At 35.3% G+C, this 26,997-nt stretch overlaps 3 protein-coding genes across 3 annotated transcripts; all 3 read right to left on the bottom strand.

Moving 5' to 3' along the window:
• Positions 1-84: 84 nt before the first annotated feature.
• Positions 85-16,177, bottom strand: LOC143445488 (amyloid-beta precursor protein-like). Its single transcript, XM_076944627.1, has 18 exons — positions 13,932-16,177; positions 11,151-11,312; positions 8,571-8,703; positions 8,073-8,200; positions 6,787-6,925; positions 6,223-6,399; positions 5,837-5,914; positions 5,429-5,589; positions 4,648-4,728; positions 4,177-4,335; positions 3,840-3,992; positions 3,684-3,756; positions 3,329-3,469; positions 2,984-3,061; positions 2,694-2,797; positions 2,205-2,354; positions 1,359-1,529; positions 85-1,117 (listed from the first exon to the last, which is right to left on the bottom strand). The coding sequence occupies exons 1-18, from the start codon at positions 13,983-13,985 to the stop codon at positions 1,010-1,012; spliced, it is 2,250 nt and encodes a 749-aa protein (XP_076800742.1). The 5' UTR covers positions 13,986-16,177; the 3' UTR covers positions 85-1,009.
• A 2,365-nt stretch (positions 16,178-18,542) lies between these two features.
• LOC143445497 (serine protease 1-like) lies at positions 18,543-22,287 on the bottom strand. Its single transcript, XM_076944639.1, has 10 exons — positions 21,974-22,287; positions 21,640-21,763; positions 20,929-21,000; positions 20,557-20,714; positions 20,356-20,454; positions 20,093-20,268; positions 19,765-19,930; positions 19,424-19,560; positions 19,092-19,221; positions 18,543-19,004 (listed from the first exon to the last, which is right to left on the bottom strand). Exons 1-10 carry the CDS (start codon positions 22,032-22,034, stop codon positions 18,856-18,858), a joined length of 1,272 nt encoding a protein of 423 aa, XP_076800754.1. The 5' UTR covers positions 22,035-22,287; the 3' UTR covers positions 18,543-18,855.
• Positions 22,288-22,478: 191 nt separating this feature from the next.
• LOC143445496 (coagulation factor IX-like) lies at positions 22,479-26,438 on the bottom strand. Its single transcript, XM_076944638.1, has 10 exons — positions 25,423-26,438; positions 25,086-25,212; positions 24,901-24,972; positions 24,636-24,793; positions 24,332-24,430; positions 23,892-24,067; positions 23,600-23,762; positions 23,218-23,360; positions 22,976-23,111; positions 22,479-22,907 (listed from the first exon to the last, which is right to left on the bottom strand). The coding sequence occupies exons 1-10, from the start codon at positions 25,481-25,483 to the stop codon at positions 22,762-22,764; spliced, it is 1,281 nt and encodes a 426-aa protein (XP_076800753.1). The 5' UTR covers positions 25,484-26,438; the 3' UTR covers positions 22,479-22,761.
• Between the last annotated feature and the right edge of the window lie 559 nt (positions 26,439-26,997).

The raw sequence follows: 26,997 nt of genomic DNA, 5'->3' as shown, positions 1-26,997 counted from the left end.
TGCAGAATTTCGATTTTAAGGTTTAACTCCCTATCACAAATGGGCTAATGCAACTTAGGCAGAGTGTGATTTGAAGAAGTCGTCTTCTACAGGTGGGCACATTTTATTTAGCAAACTGGCCATAACATCACGACAAAATTAATAAACATTACAAAACATAAACTTTCGCATTGGTACCAATCAAATCTTTCGACAGTTTAGACCAATTTTTAAATTAGCAATTGCGTTCCATTAGAAACCTTGCAGTAAACTCACCAACAACATAGCACCATAATCTTACAATTGACTTTCAGCAAAAAAGTAACATTTCGTTAGCAACCCAAGAGATGCTTTGTGGGCCCGAAAGAGCCTTGGTGAAAAGTAAAATTTAACCACTACTTTACATCGGTGTATACATATACGGAGTATTGCTCAGTGATTGTTTAAGCCAAGCAACATAGTCGGGCATACGACAGTGCACAAGTTACATAATGACGTAAAGCGTGAAAAGTGATTGAATGAGATGTGACGAAAGCTCGAAGATTTCAGCGTGATTCGTAAAAACGATATAAAAAAAGCTTCCACACATTAAGAAGAGTAAAAAGTTATTTTACGAAAGAGAAAATGTCAAAGCTGATACATGCAACAAAGGTTTGATATGAGATGAGAGCTTCGTAAAAAGTCGAATACTGATTGGCTGATGACTATCACGACACCGCTAACTTGCAAGATTGTTAAGGAGATTACGACAACAACGACAACAACTAAGCAAATACACTGAAAATCTATTAAAGATACTACAGAGTAGGATTTTTCCGCGTTTTAAAACAGCTTTCGGGCAAGAACTGCACCAGGGTAGAGTTCACGTTCTTAAGATATTTTGCAGAATTATTGAAGACAATTCAATTCAATTACATGCTTCAAAAAACTAAAAAGAAGAATCTATAAACGCAGTTGAGTATCTATTGATTAAACCCTACGTAAGCGTCGGCTATGTACAGATGGGCGAGAGAAACTTCTCAAAAACTTTTTATGCGATCAATTGCTGCTTCTCGAAGAACTTGTAAGTCGGATTCTCGTATCCGTTCTGCTGCATTTGAAGAAGCTGTCGTTCTTCGGGCGTCAAATGATCGTCGACCTAAATATAGAAACAGCATTCTAACGCGCAGCCCGTTGTAAGATGATCGTTATTAGTTTAAATCGATTAGTCTATTACTATTATTAGAATAGAGACTAATCGATTTAGATTTAGGAAAACCCATGCGTAAATATGACTTACAAGTGACTCATAAACTGAAAAAATATCCCAATTAAGCAACCATTAACAAAAAATGTGTATTAAACTATACGTTCAGACACAACGGGATGATCTAACTCACCTGCACGCGAGCGAATTTCTGAGAGCGATGTTTCTTGACCTGGTAGTAGCGCAGCACGCCAAGCACAATGACTGTAAGCAGGAGACAGCCGCCGAAAATACCCATCCAACGAAGCCAAGTGTACTCGCTGTAGCTTTTATGGACATCAGCAATGTACAGTGGCTGAGGATCCTGATAAAGAGCAAAAAATTACTGGTTTTGGTTATGGTGGAGCTTACCACTACACCGCAATGAGGTATCGTATTGAAACATAACTGAAATTTCTAAACTGAAATTATGGTCGTTTCCTGTTCTCTGACGGTAGCCACTAAATAATAGCAAAGTTGCCAAGATAAATGACCATGTGTAGGTGAGCCACAACAAAATAAGAACTTGTCAGGATTATAGGAGTTCTGCATTCACAATGCACTGAATCAAATCAGTGCGCTTTCATTTGGTTGTGCGCCCTTACTTGATTGACATTGGTATTGCTTTTCTAAAATTAGAAGGGCTAGATTTCATTGTACGTACGTTCGATTGCAGCAATTGCTTTTCCGGTATTATGAACAGAACTGTATTGCAAGTGGTGTACTAGCTTTTAAATTACGCCAGAACACGATAGGAAAATCGATGATTGTCAAGTCACAGAGGACCCAAATCGAAATCAAAAGGGCGTATGAGTTTTAATTTCATTATCGTTTGAAACCAGAATCAAGATGTTTACTATACACACTAAGTTAAATATGGCACCAAGTTGGACGGGAAAGGCAGTTCATTTGAAGACAATGGTCGATAATATCGTTAAGAAATGATTAAAAATACTTTTGTGATGATATCACAGTTAAGTCTGGATAGGGACCGACTTACTACTGGGTAGTATTTGTCAATGTCAAGGTTAAGATAGTTATCTTCTTTGTCGTCGTCATCTTCCACATAGTCGTCCTCATCGTCATCATCAACATCAAGCTCCTCCACGTCATCAGAATTATCATCAGAGTCCAGGTTCAACTCATCATCCTGATGTAAAATAAATTAGCAATTAGATGGTCAGTGCAATGTGTTCAACAATAAACACACGGAGTTGTTTTCGTATTTGGACGAGGTCATTTTTGTTCAAAAAACATCTTATTTTTGTTAAATTTTTGCAAAGCTTCACAAAGAGTTACCATTTATTCCAGCATAATATTAACCGGGTTTTTCAGTTTTCCACTTTTTAAGTGAAAGTGAGATGGATTAAAAATTTGTTTCAACCATATACTCTGCATAACCAATCAAATAATTATATATAAATAACTATACATATTTAACTATATGCTGTATACTAATTCTACACAATGACAAAATTAAATTTAATACCTCATCATCGTCATCATAATATTCATCATCTTCCACTCTCTCTTCCACTTCAATGTTTGGAGTGAGAGCTTCAACCTCTTGATCAGAGATGTATTCATCATCATCTTCAATATAAAAACGTTATTCAAAACTTTATACAATCCGTTATAACAATAAATAAATAAAGACTAACGTGCTTTGTATATATACTATAGTTGTGGTAGAAAAGTCGAAGTTTGAAATATTCTCCCACTCAAGCTTTAAAAAAAATTCTGGATTTATGACATCAACAATACACTATATTCTCTCACCATCGTAGTCATACTCTTCATCATCATCATCATCGTAATACTCTTCATCAACTTCTTCAGTTACATCCACTTCTTCGTCTATAAGTAAAATTGTTAGTCAAATCATTACGACAGATTCATCTCCAATTTCGTGCTGACACACGTAACAAACTGGAAATATTTGGGCCCTCAAAGTCCAAAAACTATGAAATGTCTGATATGATATAAGCAAAATATCTTATCGTGGCTTAATCAATCTGTTGATACTCATAATACCAGTTCACAAACAACAAAGAATAATGAATTCACAAGCATTTAGAAACCGCATATCCATTTATTTATATTACAACAGCAGAGCGAACTGACCGACTTCAGCAGGCAGACCTCCCTGATCGATCATGACTGCTTCACTTTCATCCACTTCCAGGCTGATTTCCTTAGTTTTGCCATCACTCAAATTGTCAAGATCAAGAGAAACTGATGGCAGGAAACCCTCCATGAGAGAATCTGGGAATTCAAAAAAATGCAATTAATATATAGATCTACCCTTTTAAATCAACATTCAGTACCTGGACTTTAACTGTGGACTGTGGTTATTCCTAATTACACAAAGTTTTTGACCAAAATTAAAAACCTTTTACAGAAAACGTTATATTTTATGCCATTGCATTTATTTCTGAATTAAAATCCCAAGCATGCTATAATATTAGCGATCACTGACCGATATCATCTTGAATATCGTCGGCAATATCTGGATGCTGCTGTATAAGGTTCAATGCACCATGGACTCTATTCTGTAATTGTAGTAAAGTGTGTTTAAAAAAATTTCTCATACGATAATATACTTGGACGAAAGGAATCAAGGATCGCAATTTACTTGAATTGCCGACAATCTCGCTTGAAGTTTTGGCAGCACAGCAGTAGGTGCAGAAGGCTCTTCTTGATCTCTGTTCAAATGGTGCATTACGTGCTGCTGGTCACGTTGTTCATCATTCAGGTAATGGCGAAACGCGCGAAGTACATGACTTGCCTGAAAGGAGAATTTGTAACTTGAAATAAAATTTCCATCCTCACAATTAATGGCAGAGTTATTTTCACCATGATGGCCCTTGAAAAAAACGACCTGAAACTATGCAAGACATACAGAACATGCTATGCAAAGTATGACACTGTTCGACAATGGTTCCTCTGCACAGGATATGATTGTTATTTACCACAGGATCTTCTGCATTCAGTTCTTGGAGGAAGTTGTGATAGTTTGACTGACGCGTGTTGACCAGTATGGCATCGAGACGAGCCTGATGAACGTCAGTTAACTGTTGCAGCTGCTTTGTGAGTTCGGTGTCAAGGGCGTCAATCATTTGCTGGTAATCCTGAAAAGCGTTTTGTGTTATAAGTATTATACATTGCGTTGATGCTTTGTATGGTGTTGTGCTTTCTGCGTCATCAGGTATGTGTCTAAGCGTGACATTATAATGCATCGGCGCATTTCTTTGTAGGGCACCAAAGCGCGGGTTTAGAGCATCATAGTTTGATCAAGCAGCAATTATATCATAAGTTTACGCAAGATGATGATAACACGATATTTCAGTTTGATATTTACCAAAAACTTATGATGCTTTAAACGTTTGAGGACAGTTGTATTATTAACAGTAGACAATTATGTTTGCATTAAGTCAACTTACAGAATTAATTTTGTCTTTTTCTGCTGGGCTACCCCGCGACGTAAGCCAGTGATCCTTGGCAGCATCCCAATCAGACATGGCCTACACGTGAAACATAATTGCGTTAAAATAATAATTATGTAGTAATTGGAGCTGTTGAATTCAAGGAACTACGTTATAAACAATCTATGACTGTGTCATGCGTAACTTGCAAAAAAGCATATGGAATAAAGCGAAAGACAATTACACTGAGCGCAAGTACATGGGAAAGCTTTTTGTCAATTGACAGACAAATCAACTACCAGAATAAAACTGGAAGCGTTGGATGTAAGAGCAGATACTCAAATTACAGTTACCATAGCGCAAAATGAAGTGGAAATTTGGTTGTACTGGGTAGTACACAGAAAAATCTTTTCATGAAATCTGGAAACAGGATTGGTAGTAAAGGCAGAAACATGGTAGAGGAACAAAAACATGGACTATATGAGGTATCAATGTGTCTTGAAGGGCTCCTGGAACTGAAACTGAGTTGGGTGTGACAAAACATAATTCATATTTCAAAACTTAAATGCCAATGAGGTTCATGATAGTCAACAGGAGGTTGAAAACGTTTAATACTCGAATCCATAGTAGGTATTTGCGCATGCTGATTATAGCCTTAAGGCTGATGACTATTATTGTAATCTGCTCCACGTAATTCATAGCTAAGAGTAAGAGTGAAAAATTCACCATCGCATCAGACATATTCATTGCATCTGATGTAAAAAATACATGAAGAAAGTATTGAATCAGATTTTCTTACTTGAGCCAATTTTGCCTGATGTTGTTTCACTTGGTCCATTTTACCGTTCATGAAAAGTTCAAGTTCATTTTCGGGGTCCAAACCTGTGTCAAAGTAAGAAACCGGTGACTGATTTTTTGATGATGTGGTAGTGGTCGTAGTAGTTTCAGTAGTTGTTGATTCTGAAAATGAAAAAACAATCATGGGTTTAAGAGAAATTGTGTAAAATACTGGAACCCTACTAACTTTGCAGGTCTATTACATTAATGATAAAAATATCTAACAATTGGCCAGTTACGGCATGTACAACACCTGTATGTGTGACAAGTTAACAAAAGGAATAAAACAACTTAATTGTAAATCATCAATTAAAGCTACAAAATAAATTTGTTTAACGCTGCGATATTCAGAATCTTTACAGTTTCTAACCTTGTGTTTCTGGTTTCTGGGGATTACCCAACATAACTGGGCCAAGGCCTTGAAATATCGACAAATCTAAGAGTGGATCTGTTGCAAGTGGAGAAAAATTAAAACGATCATAATAGTAAACAAAAAAGTACCAGAGAAGAACAAAAGGACCATTATAATTTGAGAAGTTAACAGTTTTAATTCGCAACTGCCAACTAGTTAGTTAGTGAGGAAACTGTATAGCTGAAATACACTTCGATAAAATGTTGAAGTCGCCACACCTCGATAAAAAGTTGAAATATTGGTTGATTTAAATCAAATATTTATAATATAGCTTTTTATTTTTAGCAAAAAAGTTTACAGTTTAGCTCAGGATTTCCTGAACCAAAATGCTGTGCTACACTCACCATCAACATGACATTTTTTCATGCAATCTCCCATGGTGGGGAAATTATTTTCATTTCCACCACACCCACCATAGATGAAATGTTCACACTGGCCACTCTCAGTGTTGTAATAGAATGCCTGGAATGCTGCTCTGCACATACCAATAACTTTTGGGAGAGAACAAATTGGGTCCAAAGCTGAAATAAAGTTATTTACAAGTGTAAACTTGCCAAAGGCATAACATGCGGTTCCTAAAAATGATGATATGATATGATTTTCAACACAAATACACCATTCACTAACGTTAATAAGAAAGCAATCTATTAAATGTATGTAGGTATTAAAGTATACATAAGTACTGAATAATTTATCAAAGTATTACCAACTTATTTTATAAAACATATCAAAAAATCAAAATCGTAACGTATCAAAATAAAATAAGGTGATAGGTGACGAGATTATCTTAAGTTCCAGCGATCTTAGTGTGAGAAGTTTTCTACTTAGTTGGCAAAGTTTGAAGAGAACTAAAACTGGCAACATTTTAATGCTACACAAATTGGCAAAATCATTTGAAGAAAACCTACGTGCTTTTGGAACTGGCTTTGATTCAGCTTTTTTCTTAGATGGAACTACCATGTCTGGACAACAGACAAGTTCAATTCCATGCCATGCAGACGTAGCACATTCTTCTATTGGAGTATAGCCATCTTGAAGTTCCATTTCCTGAAAAAAAGATTACAACAAGGTTTACCATACGTGGCAAAATCGATGCAGGTTTGGCCTGCCTGGTAATGGTTTAGAATTAGATGGAACAATAGATAAAGATCAGAAATATAATTTAGTCCAATTAACAACAGATCAGTGGAGTTCCATTATGCTTCTAGGGCAAAAAGGCAGTTGTCAATGAGCAATCAATAAGAAGCCATCACTGTACAAACACTTGCTCTTCATTTAGCTGTGGTAAAATGGATAGAGACAATAAAATACTTGATAAAATGGCAATGATCGATTTTCCAAAAGGCAATATGTCTTGGTGATACGATATGGGGATCAACATTATACAATAGGTCGGGTATCTGTTCTAAAACACCGATAGTTTTTTTTTCAATTAACCAACCATTTCAAATCCTAGAATTTTTAAGATAAAAATTAAGGTCTTGAGTGAGATATAAAAACAGAGCATTAAGCTAATAATGTACTTTACCCAGTTATATCTACGATAAAAATGTCAAAATATGAATAGTTTGTTTAAAGTTCTGATAATTGGTGTACATGTCTAGTGTAGTAGCGTAGCTTAAAAATTAGTCTGGTGGTTATTTACCATCATTGTGTCAGTCACAAACTTTCATTGTTGACACCACCCCGTTAAATGAGAGAATGATCCATGATATTGCAATGCAAGCAAAGTAAAGTAATTGGACAGCTGTTACCAAATATATCATTTCCTTACACTTTTCATAATTCAAAGAAAATGAAAAATAGAAATAAAATCTTCTAATGTTCCTTTCTATGGGCTTTGTTATTCTACACTGTGTTTCGCTTTAGGCTTCAGGGTGGCCTGCCTATTGTTGCCATATAAAAATGCCATTTTTAAAATAACAGAAACCTTCTTTAATTCCTTTTTCTTTCACTTTCTTATGTATACAAAGATATGTGCTTAATTTGAAGTTTCCGTATTCATGCAATTCAAGGGTTAAACTGATGAAAACTCTCCGATAAAGAGGAAATTGTTTAAATAATGTGTTTAAGGGAGCAAGGTGATATCAAATTTCATGCTAGACAAACAACCTCCTATGTTGTTAAGAAAATGAATACCATATACCTATAAATAACATAGGATGTTTTTTCTATGAGGTATTTGCCAACTCACCATATCCTGGCATCGCTCATGCGCAGCGTTTACCCAGTAATTGCGGTCTTGACACAATGAGCTGTTTTTAACATGTTGAAACGAACAGCCTGAAGGTACGGTTAGCGCAGGTGCCTCATTTGGGCCAACTGTAATACAAGGTAATGCAATTAAGGATTTGGTATAGTAATTCAGGTGAATGTCTTAATGGCTCCTGTGAGGTGTCTCTCAAAGACCTCTCAACACTATAATGACTAGCTTTGATCACAATACAATAACATGTGTGACAGTGTTAAAGACCACTTTGTTAAAGACGTTTAGTAAATAAATAATTGTCCTGAAAAAGTGTATGACTGCACAGAATACAATGTTTTCAGATATTGAATTTGTGGCAGTATGTATCCATACACAAACAAGAGTCTGAATACAAAAACATTTCACTCTCTGAAGGCGCAATGTTCAATATGAAAGCAACACATACCCGACACAACATTAACATGCATTATTCAAAAGTCTTACCAACACAAGTGAATGGAGTAACAGAATGGGCATGGCCTTTGCATTTTGGTCCACGGTTTCCTAGAGCACACCAAGCATTTACTTTTACTTTGGTACCTTTTTCAGTGGAGGTTATACGAAGGTCTGGGTAAACCTAAAGGTACCATCAGACCAAATAAAATTTTCAATTTTCAAAAATATAAAACACAAAGCAATAAATAGAAGCTTATACTGATGGGCGACATCTGGTATGCATTCTTCCTTATTCTTTAAACAACAAACTTCTATAAAAGGGCTAATTTGCATAAGTAAAGAGATATAGTCAGTTGGGGCAAAAAAAAACATAGGGGTACTTGGGGTAAAAAAGGACAGCCCCCCCAACTCCCCCTAAGAATGATTTTTTTGAAAAAGCTTTGCATGGTTAGAAACATCATTTATTTGCATAGTTTTTTAACATACAATACAGGTCTAGAGGTAAGTACTCTTCAGGAACTATGCAAATCACTAAATTGACCCAAAAACGGTCCAAAAAAACTTTTTTTGCTCTTTACTAAACTTTTTGTGGATCGAAAACGATGGTTAAAAATCACAATTTTTTTATGTGTATCTACATGATATTTTAGTGTGATTGTACTCCAGTACTTCAATTTTGATTGCTGTTAACCTTTCATTCTATTTTATGTTGTCTTTTTTTACCCCAAAACTACACAATGTGTTGGGGCAAAAAAAGACAGTTGTTTTTATTTTCCCTGTGCTTGTTTTTTTTTACCCCATCTTTAATAACTTTCATTTTAGAACGATTTTGGTTGCTATAAGGAATTAAACTACCACTTTAATGCTTTACTTGCATTGCCTCAGTTTCCTGATCTCTAGTAAATACATTAATCCTAATGTACTGATGATTCATTTGAAATTAAGTTAAGCGAGTGAAGTTAAGCGTTAAGTTTTACTCTCCAATCATTTTGTGTTGTTCTTTGTAGTTAATTGATTTATGTACCATTCCACTTTGTTGAACTCCTGCCAAATAGCTATTCAAAAGCTTCACCTTCTTGTAAGCATTTACCAGTTTCAAAAGTCTCTGTTCAGTAGTAGTTTAACCAGTCCTGGTAGCATTGTGTTTCTCCAAAAGATGAAGAAGGCAATCCAATTTTGGAAAAGACCAGTCCTCAGGAAACTGAATGGTCAAGTAATGTGGAAGAAATGCCATCCACCTCATCAATCCGCAACATTTAAGCTGTTTTCACACCGTCTACGAGCACCACAGTACAATCACGGATCAGAACAACAAAGGAAATCATCAATAAGTTGCAACTTCACGCTCCCGAAGGGATGAAGTATGAAATACGGCTTGTGTCAAAAGATGAATCGGTTTCGATAGAAAGTGTGTTAAAATCAAGGGGACGACAAACAAATGACAAGAAGAAAAAAAGAAAAAAGAGTGAAGATGAATGGAAGCATTTTAACAAATGAAGAATTTAACAAGCAAGTTGAAAACTTTGAAGCAAATGGAACAATTGCAAAAAAGAGAAAAGCTGGGAGAAGGAAAAGGAACGCAGACGATGATGAAGAAATAAATTCACTGGACTTGGAGGAGGAGGAAGAAATAGAAAGAAGGATGGAGCGGGAAATTCAAAGACAAATGGATGAAGACATGAGGAGAGTAGATACAGAGGATGAGATGGTAGAAGAGTCTGACGATGAATCTGAAGAAATGAATGACAAAACAAGAGAAGACACAGCTGTTAGAATGGAAGATGTAGAGGAAGAGAGAAGAGATGTAACTGAAGAAAGTGTAAACGAACAGAAGAAAGAAAAGAGAAAATTTAAATTGGAAATAAACAAAAAGCAAGTTGGAAAGTACTTTGCAGTGTTTTGGGAGAAGCCAAAAACATATTATTGGGGAAAACTTCTGAAGGTCTTCAGAGACGAGGTTGATGGAAAAATTGAGTAAGCTGAATTTAAGTTTTGGGACAAGAAATCAACTTCAGAAGATGCAGTGTATTGGGACTGGCAAACAAAGGAAGACATAGATATAGTCACCGTTGAAAATTGTTTTTGGGGTCCTTCAACCGCAGTGTTAACTTCTGTCGGACGTGCAAAATCATATTTTGGTTTTGCCGAAGAAGAGGAAGTGAAAGAAAAATTTGTGTTCCTAAGCAAATATGGACTTCATAATGCATAAACTTTTTTGTTTGTTTGAACAAGATGTTACAGTTTCATCCTCATCTGTATATATTGCTATTTCTTCTGCTTTGTGTTGCTTTTAATAAACAAAATTTGCTGTCGAAATTGATTGTTTTTTTTTACCCCGAGCATGGTTTTTATTGCCCCAAACACTGGGGAAAAAAGAGCAACACAAAATATTCGATAAAAATAAAAAGAATAAACATAATGCTCCAATTTTTTGGATACATCAATGGAATATTAATATTGATCAATAGAGGGTAAAACTTGACTTTTTGGCCGATTTTTTAGCGAGAAAATCAAAAGTTTGTCAATTTTGCATTTTTTTGCCCCACTTGACTATATTCGTTTTAATTTATCTATAATGTCATTTGAATGCACTTCAATAGCAAAAGAATAGAATACAGCTATGAATACCTCTTGACAATAGGCCAATATTTTTTCAGGTGTATCCATGCAGTCCTTTTCGCCAGTCGGGTCTGTAACCCATTCTCCTGTAGAAAGGCCACGATACTGAGTGTTTTTGCCACAGACCATAGCTATTGCTGGCACAAAGCTGTCTTGACTGGTGGCTTTAATCTATATGACAAAGAAAATACTTAGAGCGTTAAATGTATAACAACGTGTAAATCTAACTAAATCTGATGCATTTTAAGGACCGATTGCACATTAATGGTCATGTTGGTGTTAAGATTATCATAGTTAGCTAATGTAATAGAACAAAATAATGACAGTGAATAGCAATAAACCGACACAGTTCTACACATTAACTAGTTCACTTGATTTCGCATATAAGTGTTAAATAATTAATTGATGGAACTCAAGTACCCTCTCAAGGCTAAAAGAAATAGTTAATAAAACAATTTCATGGACATAGATGGCACTAAAAACATTGTTTGGTCACCTGAATCACCCAACAAGGTCAAATTACGACATATGTTTCACATTTTATATTTCCATCTACTGGTATGTATTAGTATGAATGTGCTGTGTTATGTGAAAAATGATGCTACTCATTCAAGTGAAGAAAAATATATGGAATTTAAATAACTTCATGAAACATACCAGTAATAATCTCCTATTTCAGATAAGTCTGGATTCTAGACAGACCATTCTGTCAAACTAAATCTCATCTACCCTGGGTGACCAATACTTCAAATATATTAAATGAGTAATTTAACCATAAACAAAAATGAAGTAATATGACAAACAATGGGTTTCTTAGGTACACATGAAGGATCTATCAAATAGCTAGTTTTGCATGGCACCAGTGATGACCAATCATTTGATCGACACATCAGGCAACATATTATTGTGATTAAGCACTCTCTCAGGAGTAATTGTTATTTGATTACAGTAACTACTAAAAGCTTAGTCATGTGCCTGAATGAGTTTCTCAGAGAAAGTTACAATCCCTTGATTACCACATAAACACCACATGGCATGCCATATTTTATGAGCAGTACAGCTTATATTACCCCAAATAAATGGCCTTATAAATATTAAGGATCAGTCAACAAATCTCAATGGGAGGTATATAAAATGATAACATGTATAAATATGATGATAACCAAGAGTAAGAAAGAAGACATAACAGCAGGATATTTCAGGGTTAAAGAGAATTGACAAACCCTCAAGAGCAATTCAATTGTTTTAACGTATTAAACTTTAATTTGAATAAGTTTTTTCTTTGCAGCACTAGCCTACATTGCATGATTTCCACAAACAAAATTACAAGACATTGAATAGACCAAGTACCATGTGGAAAGGAAACTAAAGCTACATATATTTCCAACTGGTTGGAAGCAAAATTGCTTTCAAGCCTAACAAAGCCCAAGCGTCACCTGACATGGACAGGAGAAAGGCACCTTCAAAAATGTAAAAATTGATATCCCGTAACCAGATTACTAAGATTAGTTTGAATCAGGTTACTAGAACTTTCCTCTTTTACAACATCGTTACAAACTCCACCAAATAAAATTCAACAGGAAGAGAAAGTTGCTGCATTAATTGAAAAAGATTTTATGATGCATGATATATATCAAATATATACCTTATTTGATTAATTGTCTCACAGGAAGGCAAGCTGTTTAAACAATGTTATATGATACTGAGTAATGGTCGTTGGACCTTAACCTCTGCAACCTCAGCAGGTCTTAGACTAATTTAGCATTGACCATATATGAACCACAAAGATATTTTACCACTTACCTAAGTCTGTGCACTACTTATATATACCTTAGATTTCAACCAATGTGACATAAAAACATAATAGCATATCACTTGCAATTTAATAAATATGAGCATGCGCAGCCTGTGAAAAACAAACTAAAAATGGAATTTAAAACAAGATTTGCCATTATTGGAAATAAAAATTCTACTTCTGTTGACACTGCTAGCTAGCTAGCTGCTTAACAGAAGCTTAACAGAACATCAGTGATTCCTGATTACCAAACATACATATGTACCAAGTTTAAAAATAGGAATTGTCTTTCCTTCAGAAAAGTAAAACACTCATTTAACTCAGAATACTAGCACTTGTAATTACAGATAGAGTATCAACATCTTTGAAGTGGAAATAGAATAAAAACAAAATATATATTGCTTAAAGACGAAATATAGACGTTGAAAACCTAAACAACCAACCAGGTTGGGCTGGAAATTTTCAATTCTTCTGAAAACCAAAGCTTATAACAAAAACAATTGTAACTAAATTCAATGATGATGTTTCATTTTGGACAATCTGGAGGATATCCAAGAAGTAGAAGAAAATTATAGCAAAATTGTGGTACTATATATATATTATATACATACAAAACTATGCACACATATCTGGCTATGATTCATGAATTGTGCTGGTCTGGGCCATGCGTCTTGCCCAATGCAGAGAAAACAGGAAACTACTTCTGCCCAAATATAGCAACAAGCTCCAGCAATATGTAGAGGATATTTAAACATAATATAACATTTAGTATTAAACATTTATATCATTACACCCAAATGCTATTAACATAACTAGCACAAAAGTCGGTAATTATATAGAATATGATGAGTTGTATATAAAGCCTTAACATGGCTCTTTTGTCTTGGCTGTGACATAGACTATGGTAAAGGCGTGATAAAACAACATTCACAAAACTGAGCTTATTGGTACCAGTATATATGTGACAATAAAACCATAAACACATATAAACTCACCTCAGCAAAAGAGACACCAATCAAAAATAACAAAGTCCAAAATTGAAAAACCATCTTGTTTTTCTGCTCCTCCTCTTTGAAATTTTAATATATTATAATTTTTATATATAACAAATAGGTAGAAGTATTTGCTGTAATCAAACTAACAAAAATATTTCTTTCTAAACAGAAGAAACAAATACATACAATGGCTAACTACGACTTTTACAGGCACAAATCTAAATGCACAAGAGCATTAAATATACCTAAATATCATACTAGTCAGGGGAGATAAATGTTGTCATCGAATTGAAAACTTGACAAATATTAAAAACATTACATTATGCTCTAAATTGACCAACTAGTCTAAGTGCCATATATAATACAGCAGCTACTAACACATGCACATTATTAGATCTATTTAACTTGATTGCATAGATGTAATAATTTCTCAGATGGATGTAAATATTGGAAACGATTGCAGTAATAATAATCGGACAACATTAAAAGATTAAATATGGTCACTATATATCTGTACAAAAATGTAAAATCATACATTGGGAGATGCTTTTAGTCAGTGTTTGACTTTGTTATAACCTAACTTACATTTAAGAGCAACACTGCTAATTGAGTTTTGACCATTTGTATAAACTTCTATTAATTTATCAATTTGCTCTCAGTATATGTATATACATCTAAACAGCCCAATATGAATCCTACACATTTTTTAGTAACTAGCAACAAATAAACTTAACACACAATCTTTGTAATGATAATCAAGAAACAAATATATATATATATATATATATATATATATATATATATATAAAACAGTATATAACAGTAGAAAGCACTTGATCGTACATACAAGGTGACTATTTTACTAGTGTCCGTTTACTGAAGTTGCAAAAGCACAATACTGTGACCAGCAGGTTTCCGCTGATAGGTTTATTACTCTTGTTTTGCAGAAGTGAAAAAAAAATCCGGTAGCGCAGTGGTTAGCGATTAAGCCTAAATGCTAGAGATTTTGAGTTTGAATCTTGCCGATATGATAGACTATCTTTTTATTTATATGTATTTTTGAGGTAATCTAGTTATGAGAGGTGAGAGTTTAAGTTGAAGAGGATAATTTTTAGGTTAATTCATACTTTAGTATGTCATTTTAAGTTGATAATTAGCACATATATCATAGATTTCAATTAACAGACTTGCGTAATTGCTATTTACCGTATTCATATTTTCCTACTTCGATAACTGGTGACCAGTAAAATAAATGTTTAGTTCACTGGCCGTCGGCCAGAGTGAAGACTGTTGCACTTGCATGCACAAGATTCATCCGATCAGCTTTTTTATCCTCATGCCCATTTATAAAAAATAAATAAAAAACACTGGCCATTTGAACACCAAAATTTGCGTCTTTGCAAGCACGATTTCTTGACGCTGTGCTTTCCACATTGGCTGCCGGAATTATTAAGGTAGAAAAATACCAATTGCATAGTCGACTAGCCATGAACTACTGAAGTAGCTTTTTCCAAAATCAATAACTGGCAGTCAATAAATTGATTCCGCAACAAAAAGATGTAAACTTCATCTTGCATCCTCAGCTCAGTTAACAAGCTTTTTAATCTGGCATCTGAAAATGAACAATACTAATCTACGGAAGTAACTACAATAATCTATGAACGCGCAGAAGTCATAATACTAAAATAATCGAAAACTAATCCCCACCAACCATAGTGGTAAGTGTCGCACCTCGACGCACAAATGCGCACACCAAACTTTTTGATTTTCACACCAATTCATAATAAAGAAACTAAGGCTTCAGTGCACACCATCAGGCCAAAATTTGCGTATTTGCATGCACAAGTTCTCGTCAAAAAACTACCGTACTTTCTAGTCGGGGCCGCCGACCACAACTCTCACTTTTTATGTCAAGCCTAAATTACCACCTATTTAGTCCATAGGCAGATAGATCACACCAAACTCAAGCTTCTAAATATTTTCCGAAGAAAGCCTTACCGAACTGAAGTATGCGGCTATTGCATATCTAGGCATATTTCATATTAAAATATGTGGTCTATTATATAGCCTATATAGACCTAGGGCTAACCTATAACTAGGTTTAGGAAATATTTTCTTCGTTACTGGGAATATTCTTCCCTTGTTCTATTGTTTGTGGTTCCTCTTTCTCCCAAAAAAAACTTTTTCTTACATAACGAAAGGGAAAGACAACAGACAGGCCTCCTATATCCAAAACATCAACATGAAACGAAAATTACAAGAGTGGCAAGACGCAAATCGCAGTAAAGGTTCTTTTTGTTTCCTGCAAGACGTCATGGTAGTGTCCAAATAAGTATGGCATAGAAATCTTAATACAAGCTGTGTTTTTTGTAACACTTGTCTTGAAAACAGAATGTCAAACCTGGACGCTTATACCAGTTTGAGCCAATTTTTTGGAAAACCTAACTGACTAGAGCTCAATACATTAAAATTTTCTGAACGCACATTGAACCTGGGGGAGGATGGAGTCGAACTGCTGTTGGCAATTAGCATACACCACCAAAATTTTCTGAAGATTCTGAAAAACTTTATTGTAACGCAATAAACAGCAGATCTGCATTAATGGAGTAAAGAACTTGACTCGAATACTCGAGTACCATTTTTGTGATACTGTACTCTAAAGTACTCGAGTACTAATTTCCCAGTACTCGGGTGTAGCCTACTTGATTGTTTTTTTTTAAATACTTGAATTGGTAGGCTACTTGTTTGTCAATTTTTATAGCTGATTTGTTATTGTAGGCTATATTAAGTGAATCGTTTTAAAAAAGCTCATAAAACTGTAACTTTAAGCTACATTACACTTTATGATCGGTCGACGGTCGTTCATCCATTCTTCGCTCTATTACCTTTCTGATCATTAGGCCTACTAGTAATAGGCTACTATATGTATAAAAATGAAAGGTGTTATGAGATAGAACGCGATAGTCTCGATCGAAAGCGGAAATTGATTACAGAGAAATTAAAAAAATTATAGCCTACCTTCATTTCTATATTGTAATTGAAGTACTCAAGTAACTCTGCTAAGTACTTGGTAGTTACCACCTGGTCTGGTACTTGTAGCCTACTCTGAACCGGGGCTCGAGCGATGAAAAATCATTGCCGGGTTTAAGTGGAGCAAAGACCTTCCTCAGTCCGATGATAAAGATTAAATTATCATACCATATTATAGCCTACCACCATACTTGTACTCAAATGTCTTTTAATTTAAGTAGCCTACTTGTACTCCAGTAGCAAAATTAGTAGGCTACTTGAAAACAGCTCTGATAAACAGTCAGATATGGTGCTGAATACTGCTGTAGCCTACTTCCTCAGAGTAACTATAGCCTAGTACGAAACAACTTCTTTTTTAAAAAAAGGTGAAATATAATTCAAACAAGATCATCATTTCTTGCTCGTATGTGTATCATAATAAGGTAGGTTCTTACGCTGGCGTTTTTCAGATCATTGTGGTGGCGTTTACGGAACCTCTAAACCAGAAATGTCTAACCTGCGGCCCGCGGGCCACAAGTAGCCCGCCGAGTCCTTCTCAGTGACCAAAGAGATAATATTTTCAAAAGTAGGCTAATCCATAGTTAACATGTACACCCATACTGAAAAATAGAGACAAATCGATTTTTATTCAGAATGTTCTCAGTCAGTCATAGTCAACATAGGAATAACTGCGAAATGTAGCCTACTTCGGGACGTCACCAGCCGTTTCAATTTATCAGCCTTGATTCAACATTTGCGGTATTACAGAAGATCTAGCTTTGTGTTGTTTTAAACATTTTTTGTACTTTGTTAAAGTACTGTTTTTGTACTGTTAAAACACACAGCTTGTGCGTACAAAACCAACTTTACGCGATACGACAGTGGTTGTATGTTTTCGCTTTTTGCAAACCCATGAACAAAAATAATTTGGTTAACGTGCGACTCCAGGTTATAGCCTTCAATTTTATTGTTTTATTGGCCACACCTTGCTGCGTGTTTTTTTAATAAGCCATAAACGTATCAAATTTTGGGTACACGCGTAGGCAGGGCCGTGTAAGGTACAATATGAGTCCGGGCCTGAAAGTGAATTTGGATCCCTGCAAAACTTAATGTAGCCTACGCTTGTATTACCTACATAGTAAATATTGATTCATAAACGGCCAGTTGCTAAATTTTACACAACATACAGATATTAATCACAATCACAGAAGGGCCACATCATGCCCACATGGGCATAAACAGGTGCTTAGCAGTGGCGCTGTTGAAATATAACCGATAAACGCACAAAATGTCGTATTTTTTGTACAATATACTTTTTAAGTTTTAGGTTATTACTACATGCTTCCTTCATCGAAGCGTGAAGATAAATGTGATTTGTAAATAACAGGCCCCATAAAAAGTCGTAGGCCTGGGCTATTCGGCAGCCTGACGCCCTTCTACCATGGCCTGCACGTAGGCCTATAGCCTACATAATACAACAATTTGCATCAAAGCAACGTTTACTTTTAAAAACATACTTTATTTATTGTGCTACACGAACGAAATATCTTAACACTACTGTAATTGACTTTGCCCTATTTTTGCTCGGCAAGCAAATCAGGATTCTGGATGGCATGTGTTGTATTTGCATTGTGAAACCATGGGTAGGCTATAGCTTACAAACTTGGCCGAAGCCATACATAGAGGCAAATGCATCCGTATAGTTTTTCGAAATTCTGCTTGACTAAGCCATAAATGAAATATTGTCATAATTCTTTGTTTCGTGTTACACACTAAAATGTTAATTGTAGCATGTAGGCCTAATCACACAAAATTGAAAATAACCTAACATATAACCAAGCTATATAGGCTAGGTCTAATATTCTTTTCATGTGTTTTAAATGTCACCAAACATAGTGGTGGTGGTGAAGTGATATCAGTCCGAAATCTTAAAACGAACAGAAAATCCCTTGCGACCAATGTTGTTATCGGATGTGAAAATAATTCTGAACTTCAGACTTGGATGTGCCGATCTTGTCTTGGACAGGGTAACTGAAGGAGGAATTCTGTCTCCGCAATAAACGCCTTTAACGTAAACAATATCGTTTAAAACTTTACTCAAATTTTGTCATAAATTTTATGTTTAGTTTAATTTTGTCCTGTCTCACTCACCTTCTAATCGATCAAAATCGTCTCCAGAATATATTTTCACCTTGTCATACTTGCAATCTCTATCTTTTTCCACGTCAAAATTTTCAAATTGAATTTTGGCGGTGGCAGAGGGAGATGTTATGTCTGACAGCTAAAAATATTTGGCCAGAACTGATTCACAGTATTCGTCTTTGAAATTGAGTAATGTTTACCAATTATTTATTTTTGCATTATATGAAAGAAGAAAGAAGGTATAGCCTATACAATTGGCGGAAGAAAACAGAAGAAACTTAGCTTACGTCATTTCATCTGTAACTTAGCTTACGTCATCACTTGTAACGGAAGAAACTTACGTCAACTTCCCATACGCACTGCAGGTTGTTGGAGTAATGACTTCCAAACCCAGGACTATTGATTTCACCTTCTGCTTTATGTTGGATTTTTATGCCAGAAAATCGACAAGGATCATCATTGTAGATCGGAGGAATGGCTGAAATATGTGATAATGTTTAGTTTCCAACGTTATTCTTTCACAACATAAACATTTAGTAATAAACAAAAAATCTACATAGGCGGCAGGCCTATGTAAGCTCTGCGTAACAAACTATATATGCACCACTGTACAACTTTCCAAACCAGTCCAAAATTGGTTAATTTATAAATTAAATATTATCATTTCGCTTAACTTATTTACCTATTGTTTTATTGATCCATTCTGCAAACGTGTTGACGTTCGTGTACACTCCAGCTTTACCCACTTTACCACACCCCACTCCCCAAGAAACTATCCCGTATAACACTTGTTCACCTAAGCCATTGCTGCCGTATCTCGGACATACAAGAGGCCCACCACTGTCCCCCTACACAAAAGAGGAAAAAATCAAACAATGGCGAATGTAATACTGTGTCGTCCAGTGAAAACTTGAAAAATGTCAAAACAAATTAGTTAAACTGATAATCAAGTTAAAGAAACGTTAACGGCAAATTACTATAGTCTACAGGTATCTCGTGTAGGATACCACCTGACAGGTATCTTTCTTCCCCTTCAAGTGTCCTGCACATAAAACTTTATCAGTAATTTGAGAAGGAACACGAGGACCTGGGTGGTGGATAACTTCGCATGACTTATGAACAAGTATCGGCAGGTTTACTTCTTGTAATATGTCTGGTGTTAGAAATGGATTGACAAATCCCCAACCTTGTCAATTGTAGTGAAATTAGAACATTGTTTTTGGCATCACTTATACAAAAATGACCTCTTTGTTGGACTAAATAACACTTATACCTGAAGCTTTACAGCTTGTGTAAGGAAACGGAGTCTCATCAAAACGAGGCATACATGCGGGGAGGACGTAATTGTTGTAAGAATACTCGTGATCAGCCTCTGCAACATGAACACGCATTTGTATAAATCGCTTGCTTCATGTAGTTTAAAAACGGTAAAAGTCATACAATCTCATTTGGTGCAATCGTCATATAAACGAACCTAACAAGACAATGTCATTCTGATACGTTGCCTTGTTGTAGTCAGGATGAACCATCGCCCTTATCACCCAGCGACTCTGTTCATAAACCTCCTGTTTGCTGATATCGTTATCACCGGCAATCATTGTGTAAACTTTCATGCTGTTGGTATTTATAAAGCTATAAACAAATCAAAAATATTACCGTAAGCTGCAATAAACTTTTGCAAAAATTTAGAGGAGCAAAGTGTTAGGAACTGCGGATTATTCGAAGAACAAATACAAAAGCTAAGAAATCATTTTATTTTGCACCATTTTCGAGTTTACGCCCAACTCATTTTCAGTCCAGCAAATAATATTCAGCAACTGTATACAATGCTATAAGATTTACTTGCCTTACGATGACGCAGTGTGCTGCCGACACTACCCACTTTGGATGAATTAACGTGCCACCACATTTTGGTTCCCTACAAATATATATAGAATTTTCAAGCAAGTTTAACATTGCTAAGTTGTAGCAATGTAGCCTATAGTAAAAAATTCCATTCTTTTCTGCGTCATATACTTTGAAAATGTGAAAAAAAGACGGTTTTCTGCTTACACAGTGTATATCGAGCCCAGCACCGACCTGAAGGTGATTACCGTTTTCCGATAATTTCTTCAATTAATTACTATTTATTTGCAGATGAAATGGAGTTCACGTAAGCTTATTACTGCTTGGTTAGGCCTACTTATTCATGCGTATATTCAGATAGAATAATTGGAGTCGCTGATCAATAATAAATACGTAACCAAGGAACCGGAAACAAATCTCACGCTTGTCAGCACAACAGAGTTCCTTTGTGTAGTGTTTATGCATGAATGATATTAACTATTTGATGTCTATGTAAAACCATATGCCTAAGTGTTACGCCTTGATCGTCAGACGTTATTATTAGATTATATCATCATCAGTGAAGTACATTGAAAGCGCTGCAATAAAACAATACCAGATCAATTAATGAACTGAGTGTTTGGCGTTATTTAATGAAAGAGTTTAAATAGCGTGTCCAACACTATACTTTGCACGATATTGAATTAAATTCAAAAGAAGTTGCTGAACTTGCCCATTTTCGAGAAGGTTTATTTGCCACGGTATAGAACCGTATCGTGCACCCCAACCACCAAAGATTCTGGACCAACGTCCGGACGTAATGGCTGGTTTCGTGCCGCAGGGTGGGAAAGAGGCTTCTGAAAACAAAGGCGAAATCTTTGTGATAATTCAGACTTCTTATATACAGTTTGGCGAGAGTAGGCCTAAAACAGAGAATTGTTTACTTAAAATGATTTGTGTATGATTTCTTTGCTTTGTTGATATACCTACACGAAGAAGGTTATTATCGTAGCCAAAAATCATTATACAGATTTCTAATTGGAAACAATAATTAAATACAACCTTACCTCCAAGAAAAGCGAACATTAATGTTGCAAGGACAATCACAAAAATATACGGCGAATACATTTCACCAGATAAACTTCTGTTGTATGCTAATGATTATCTATAACTTTTATTTCAAACAAAACTTTTCCTCCAGTACTGTGTATCTCAAAAATGCCGTCCTATAATACTAAACTTTTAAACTTTTTTGTAATATTTCAACTGACTTTTTTCTTGGCTCCAGATAAAAGTTATTGGATTATGGTTTCTTCAGTAAATCCGTGATTGTATAAACAACAAGCTCCCTACTGGCAAGTGGCCACATTAAAAACCCGAAAACTCATTTGTACAAGATGTCTTTGTTTCCTCTCTTCATCTGTCAGCATTTATTGTTGTAATGAAATAAGCGTAATCAATTGATAGACAATGAATGGAACTTTGACAACTTGTCATGAAACGTTTTCCGTCTTCTCTTTATACGCCTTTGATGAATAAGTTTGGACAAAGGTGAATAACAGCACGCTCTAATATCATTACAAAACAACGTTTATTGCACAAAATAACTTTTAAGGGCTGGAGACCAATAGCTAAGTTTTAAAAAACGAATCTTGTATGAAACAAAAAACAAACGAACATTGATATTTAAAAATGTATATTTAGATAGAAACAAAAACATGAAATGCATATACAAGAATCTGCAAAACATCACACCTTAAACATAACTGAACATACAAGAGTGGAAAATTATAAAAAGCGAAGAAATTTGCAGTTTAAATAAGTGTAACCTACACAACATAAACCACATATGGCATCAAGGTATTCTGAAGTTGATTCGAAAGCCACGCCGTCCAATGCTGGAGTCCGAATGAAACACAACTTTAAAGCGCAAAGTGGATGGCGTTGATCTTGTTTTTGAAAGCTCCAAGTCAGCAGGGCGCCGTCTGCCACAGTATGTTCCTAAATTTCAACAGGTTTTTACAAGCCCTATCCATAACATCGTCTTGAAACTTTATCATTAAAAATACCTTGAAGAATATCCAAATTATCTCCCCCATATATGTCGACGTAGTCATAGCGACATTCTTGATCGGAACTTTCTTCTACGTCCAATCTTTGGAATGATATGAGGACGGTGTCAGACGCACTTGTCAAGTCAGATAACTAAACATTTGTGTAAAAACGCAAAACTTGATACAATATTCAATATAGATACGCATCGTCACAGTATACTATAGAAATGGTAACCCGTCAAAGCCTGTACGCTTACCTCAACAATCCAGTTACAACGAAGATTGCTGGCATATTGAGTTGAATTACCAAATCCAGGGCTATGAATGGAGCCTTCACGCTGATTTCGAATTTCAACACCAGAATACTGACAAGGGTTGTCATTGACAACAGGTTTTAGTGCTACAAAAAGTGCTAGCTATAGGTGACGTGCAAATAATAAATGACGTAATTTTAAGCTTTAATATTAAATTATATACAATCAAACGTTTACGCATATAGGTCGACATTTTATGAATACATGATATTGATACATTGATACACCACATAACAAATGTCTGAAGTAAGCTAGAATGAAAACAAATGGTAATCCATATTAACAAATTTTGGCAAAGTCATAGCCGACATGTAGACGAAATTACCAAGCGTTTCATCAATCCAAGCTCTGTGGGAAGCAACGTTGGTGTAGACGCCAGCTTGACCTTGTTCCGCACAACCATTTCCCCAGGATACAATTCCGTTCACAAACTTTTCCCCATTGCTACTGCCATAAGTGGGACAGACTAGTGGACCCCCACTATCTCCCTAAATGAAAAACATAATTTTGAAACAAAGGCAACTTTTTTTCAGTGTACCGTATAATTTGCACAGATCTTTCCCTGATTCCTATAAATTATACTGTTGTATATATAACAAGAAGTGTATTCCCCTTACCTGGCAAGCGTCTCTACCCCCTTCTAGGTGCCCAGCGCATAACATTTTCTTGGTGAATATAGTAGGCCTGCCTTCGGTAGGCGTATGGATCACTTCGCAGGCCTTATGAGGCAAAACCGGCAAATCTAACTTTTGCAATATCTCGGCCTTGGTAGTTGCACTCGTAAAACCCCAACCTGAATTTTATAATGCTTTTACAATATTCTAAATTCTATTTTGGTACACAAGGACGAGACGAAACTGATGACTTATAGGCCTACTAAAATGCTGTTATGATTACTGTTTCATAGACTTCCACGGTTATCATAACGAATCTAAAAATTTAAAGCTTTTACTGTTGTGCTAATAGCAAATAAAAATACCTTAGAGAAAAATCCAACAAAAATACAAGGGACTAACGCCACTATATATACCGTATATATATAGTGGCGTATACGCACCTGATACTTCACAATTTGTGAAAGGATATGGTAATTCCCCTCTATTAGGAAGACAAGCAGGAACAACATAATTATTGAAAGCAAACTCTTTATCAACTTCTGCAAAATTAATCAAAAATTTTTCTTAAAAATATTTTCACTAAAATCGTCATTGCCGTTATTAATTTAGATCCCTGTATATAGTTAACCAGGTTTGTTTAGCTCAAATTTTAGTTCACAAATTTGTGCTCTATATATAGGCTACAATATCCTGTAGGTCGATTCAAGCCTATATTTTTAAATTAATAGCTATACGGGATCTAACCTAGAAGAGCTATATCGTTTTCTAAAGTTTTTCCGTCGAACGCTTGATGAACCGTGACCCTCACGACGAAGCGTAATTGCTCAAATAAATCGTCTTTCTCGGTGTCATGATCGCCAGCAATTGCGGTGTATTCAAGATTGGCATTTTGGTTGAGTAAGCTGAAAACAACGTAAACAAAACGTCAAGGAGCTAAATTAAAATTCCTGTCCAGCTTTTACATCCCAACGAAGTTCTCTGTCCTTGCAAGCTTGAGCAAATTTATTACCTGAGATAAACGCAATGCGCAGCTGTCAAAATCCACTTTTGATGTATAAGAGTAGCTCCGCATCTGGGCGAGCTGTATAAGAAAGTAACTATTACAGTGTATAACGATACGTAAAAACAAAGAAATAAAGTTTTAATGCGTAGATGTGATTATATTCCTAAAACACTGTATGAAAATATTCTTACCCGTTTTCCAACAGATTGACTTGCCATGGAATAGATCCATATACGGCTCTTGTGCCACCAAATATGCGAGCAAACGCATTCCCATGCGTGGAGGCCGGGGTGGTGCCACAACTTATCTGCTGCGCGTCTATAGGGTAGATAAAACGAGATTTAAATTTAAGCGCATGTATCAGTTGTCTCGTATAAAAGGTACAGTAAAGCATAATGGGGATAAACGTATATAGCCTACATAAGACATATATCATAATTTTTATCACAGTTATATAATCATCTATTTTACACGAACGAGTCGATGTGATAAAAGCCTTTAAATCTACACTACACTACCTACACTGACCTGTTTCTGAAAATAAAAACCACAAAATAAACCCAAGATTCCACATATAGCACAAACGCATGTTGTTCTTTTAATGCAATGCAACTTACTAAAAGGTATATAAAATTTATTATAAAAATTAAGTAGAACTATTTTTTTCTGGCCCCCACTTGCCAGTTTAATGCATAAAACACGTTGTCATGACAAAAACGGCAAAATATAGAAATTGACATTTTATCATAAGGACATTTAACGAAAGCACCCAAATAAGGATGTTAGGGCATATGCCAGTACTGAAAGTTTCGTTATTACAATGTATACGTGAATGATTGTCATGATTCATTTAATGACGATATTTTGAGGTCACTAAAAAAGAAACAGCCATTATAGAGACGTAATGAAAATCAATTTACGTGTTGCATCCGGTTGACCACTATAACCAGAAGCGTATCACCATAAATTTCATTAAACATTCTTTAGCTTTATAACTTTAAAATCTTTAAGAATTGCTAATAATCAGAATTGCGGTTAGCTATTTTGCCATGTCTCGAATACTGTCACGCTGTTACATCAATGGAGCTGTCCAGATATAGGCCTACCTGATGGCTATACCGTACGACCGTATGTCGAAATCTGGTTAGCCAGAAACAAAACAGTTTTAATAAATCAGTGTTGAAAATTGTAGGCCTATTAAATAATCAAGCATTTTTTTACTATTCTATATTTTTTCAAATTATACATTAACAACTGATTTTGGGATTTAAATGTTGTTTTTATTGTTCGTTGCTTATTTTCCACTTTAGCAAAAAAGTTCAAAAAAAATGATACGTTCCTCTGTGCAATAGGCCTACTATCACCTAATCTCATCATTATCTTGCTCGTAAATCATCTTTGCTTTCTAACCTATATTGCATTGCTAGTTTTATACATATTTTATCGTGTACTTGAGTAAATCTTATCAATACAAGAAATATACAACTGTTTCACTGAAACTAGTGTGTCCTATACAACAATAAAATACTATTTCCGCTTCATGCTATGCGCGACGTTCGACTGAGTTTGAAACAAGGAAGCTTATTATTAATTTCTAGTCAGTAACCACTTTCACGTGACGTCGCCGCAATTCTGTAAAGACCAAACAGCATAAGTCATGTGAATTAACAACAGTGCACTTATATTGCTGTTTCGGTAAGCAATCAGAAACGAAAGTAATGGAAGGCGATTGCCCACCAGAGGTATGAGGAAGTTAGATAAGACTTTGTACTTTCTAACATTTCAGTAACATAATTTTATTGCAATTATTGCAACAGAAAAGAATAATTTTTCTGCTTGTTTCCGTGATGTTGCCTCTCACGAGCAGATTTTACGGTGTCATGTCCCATTGGAAAGCAATTTATGCTATAAGTCCTAATTATAACTTAATTTTATCTATCTTACAGTATACACGAATCTCTAGCATTTTTAAACAATCTGTTGACATATAAAATCCCAGAAATTGTTTTATTGGTTATATCTAAATTATACCCAAACTTCCGTAGCACCTGCATCTATGGTAGGCCTGCAGTGGCTTTGGCAAAATAAAATTAATCTTTGTTG

The sequence above is a fragment of the Clavelina lepadiformis genome, chromosome 2, assembly GCF_947623445.1.
Source record: "Clavelina lepadiformis chromosome 2, kaClaLepa1.1, whole genome shotgun sequence".
Lineage (NCBI taxonomy): Eukaryota > Metazoa > Chordata > Ascidiacea > Aplousobranchia > Clavelinidae > Clavelina > Clavelina lepadiformis.
Note: the sequence above shows the minus strand (reverse complement) of the source record. Positions and strands in the feature narration are given on the sequence as shown.

Coding starts and splice junctions, on each gene's coding strand:
- LOC143445488 (XM_076944627.1), bottom strand. CDS start 13,985: ATGGTTTTTCAATTTTGGACTTTGTTATTTTTGATTGGTGTCTCTTTT. Junction 8,201..8,570: donor TACTCCATTCACTTGTGTTG/GTAAGACTTTTG, acceptor CTTGTATTACAG/TTGGCCCAAATGAGGCACCT. Junction 3,470..3,683: donor CGATATTCAAGATGATATCG/GTCAGTGATCGC, acceptor TTGAATTCCCAG/ATTCTCTCATGGAGGGTTTC.
- LOC143445497 (XM_076944639.1), bottom strand. CDS start 22,034: ATGTATTCGCCGTATATTTTTGTGATTGTCCTTGCAACATTAATGTTC. Junction 19,931..20,092: donor GGAAGAAAGATACCTGTCAG/GTGGTATCCTAC, acceptor TCTTTTGTGTAG/GGGGACAGTGGTGGGCCTCT. Junction 19,005..19,091: donor CGATTTTGATCGATTAGAAG/GTGAGTGAGACA, acceptor TTTACGTTAAAG/GCGTTTATTGCGGAGACAGA.
- LOC143445496 (XM_076944638.1), bottom strand. CDS start 25,483: ATGCGTTTGTGCTATATGTGGAATCTTGGGTTTATTTTGTGGTTTTTA. Junction 25,213..25,422: donor GTTTTTATTTTCAGAAACAG/GTCAGTGTAGGT, acceptor TCTACCCTATAG/ACGCGCAGCAGATAAGTTGT. Junction 24,431..24,635: donor AAACGATATAGCTCTTCTAG/GTTAGATCCCGT, acceptor TTAATTTTGCAG/AAGTTGATAAAGAGTTTGCT.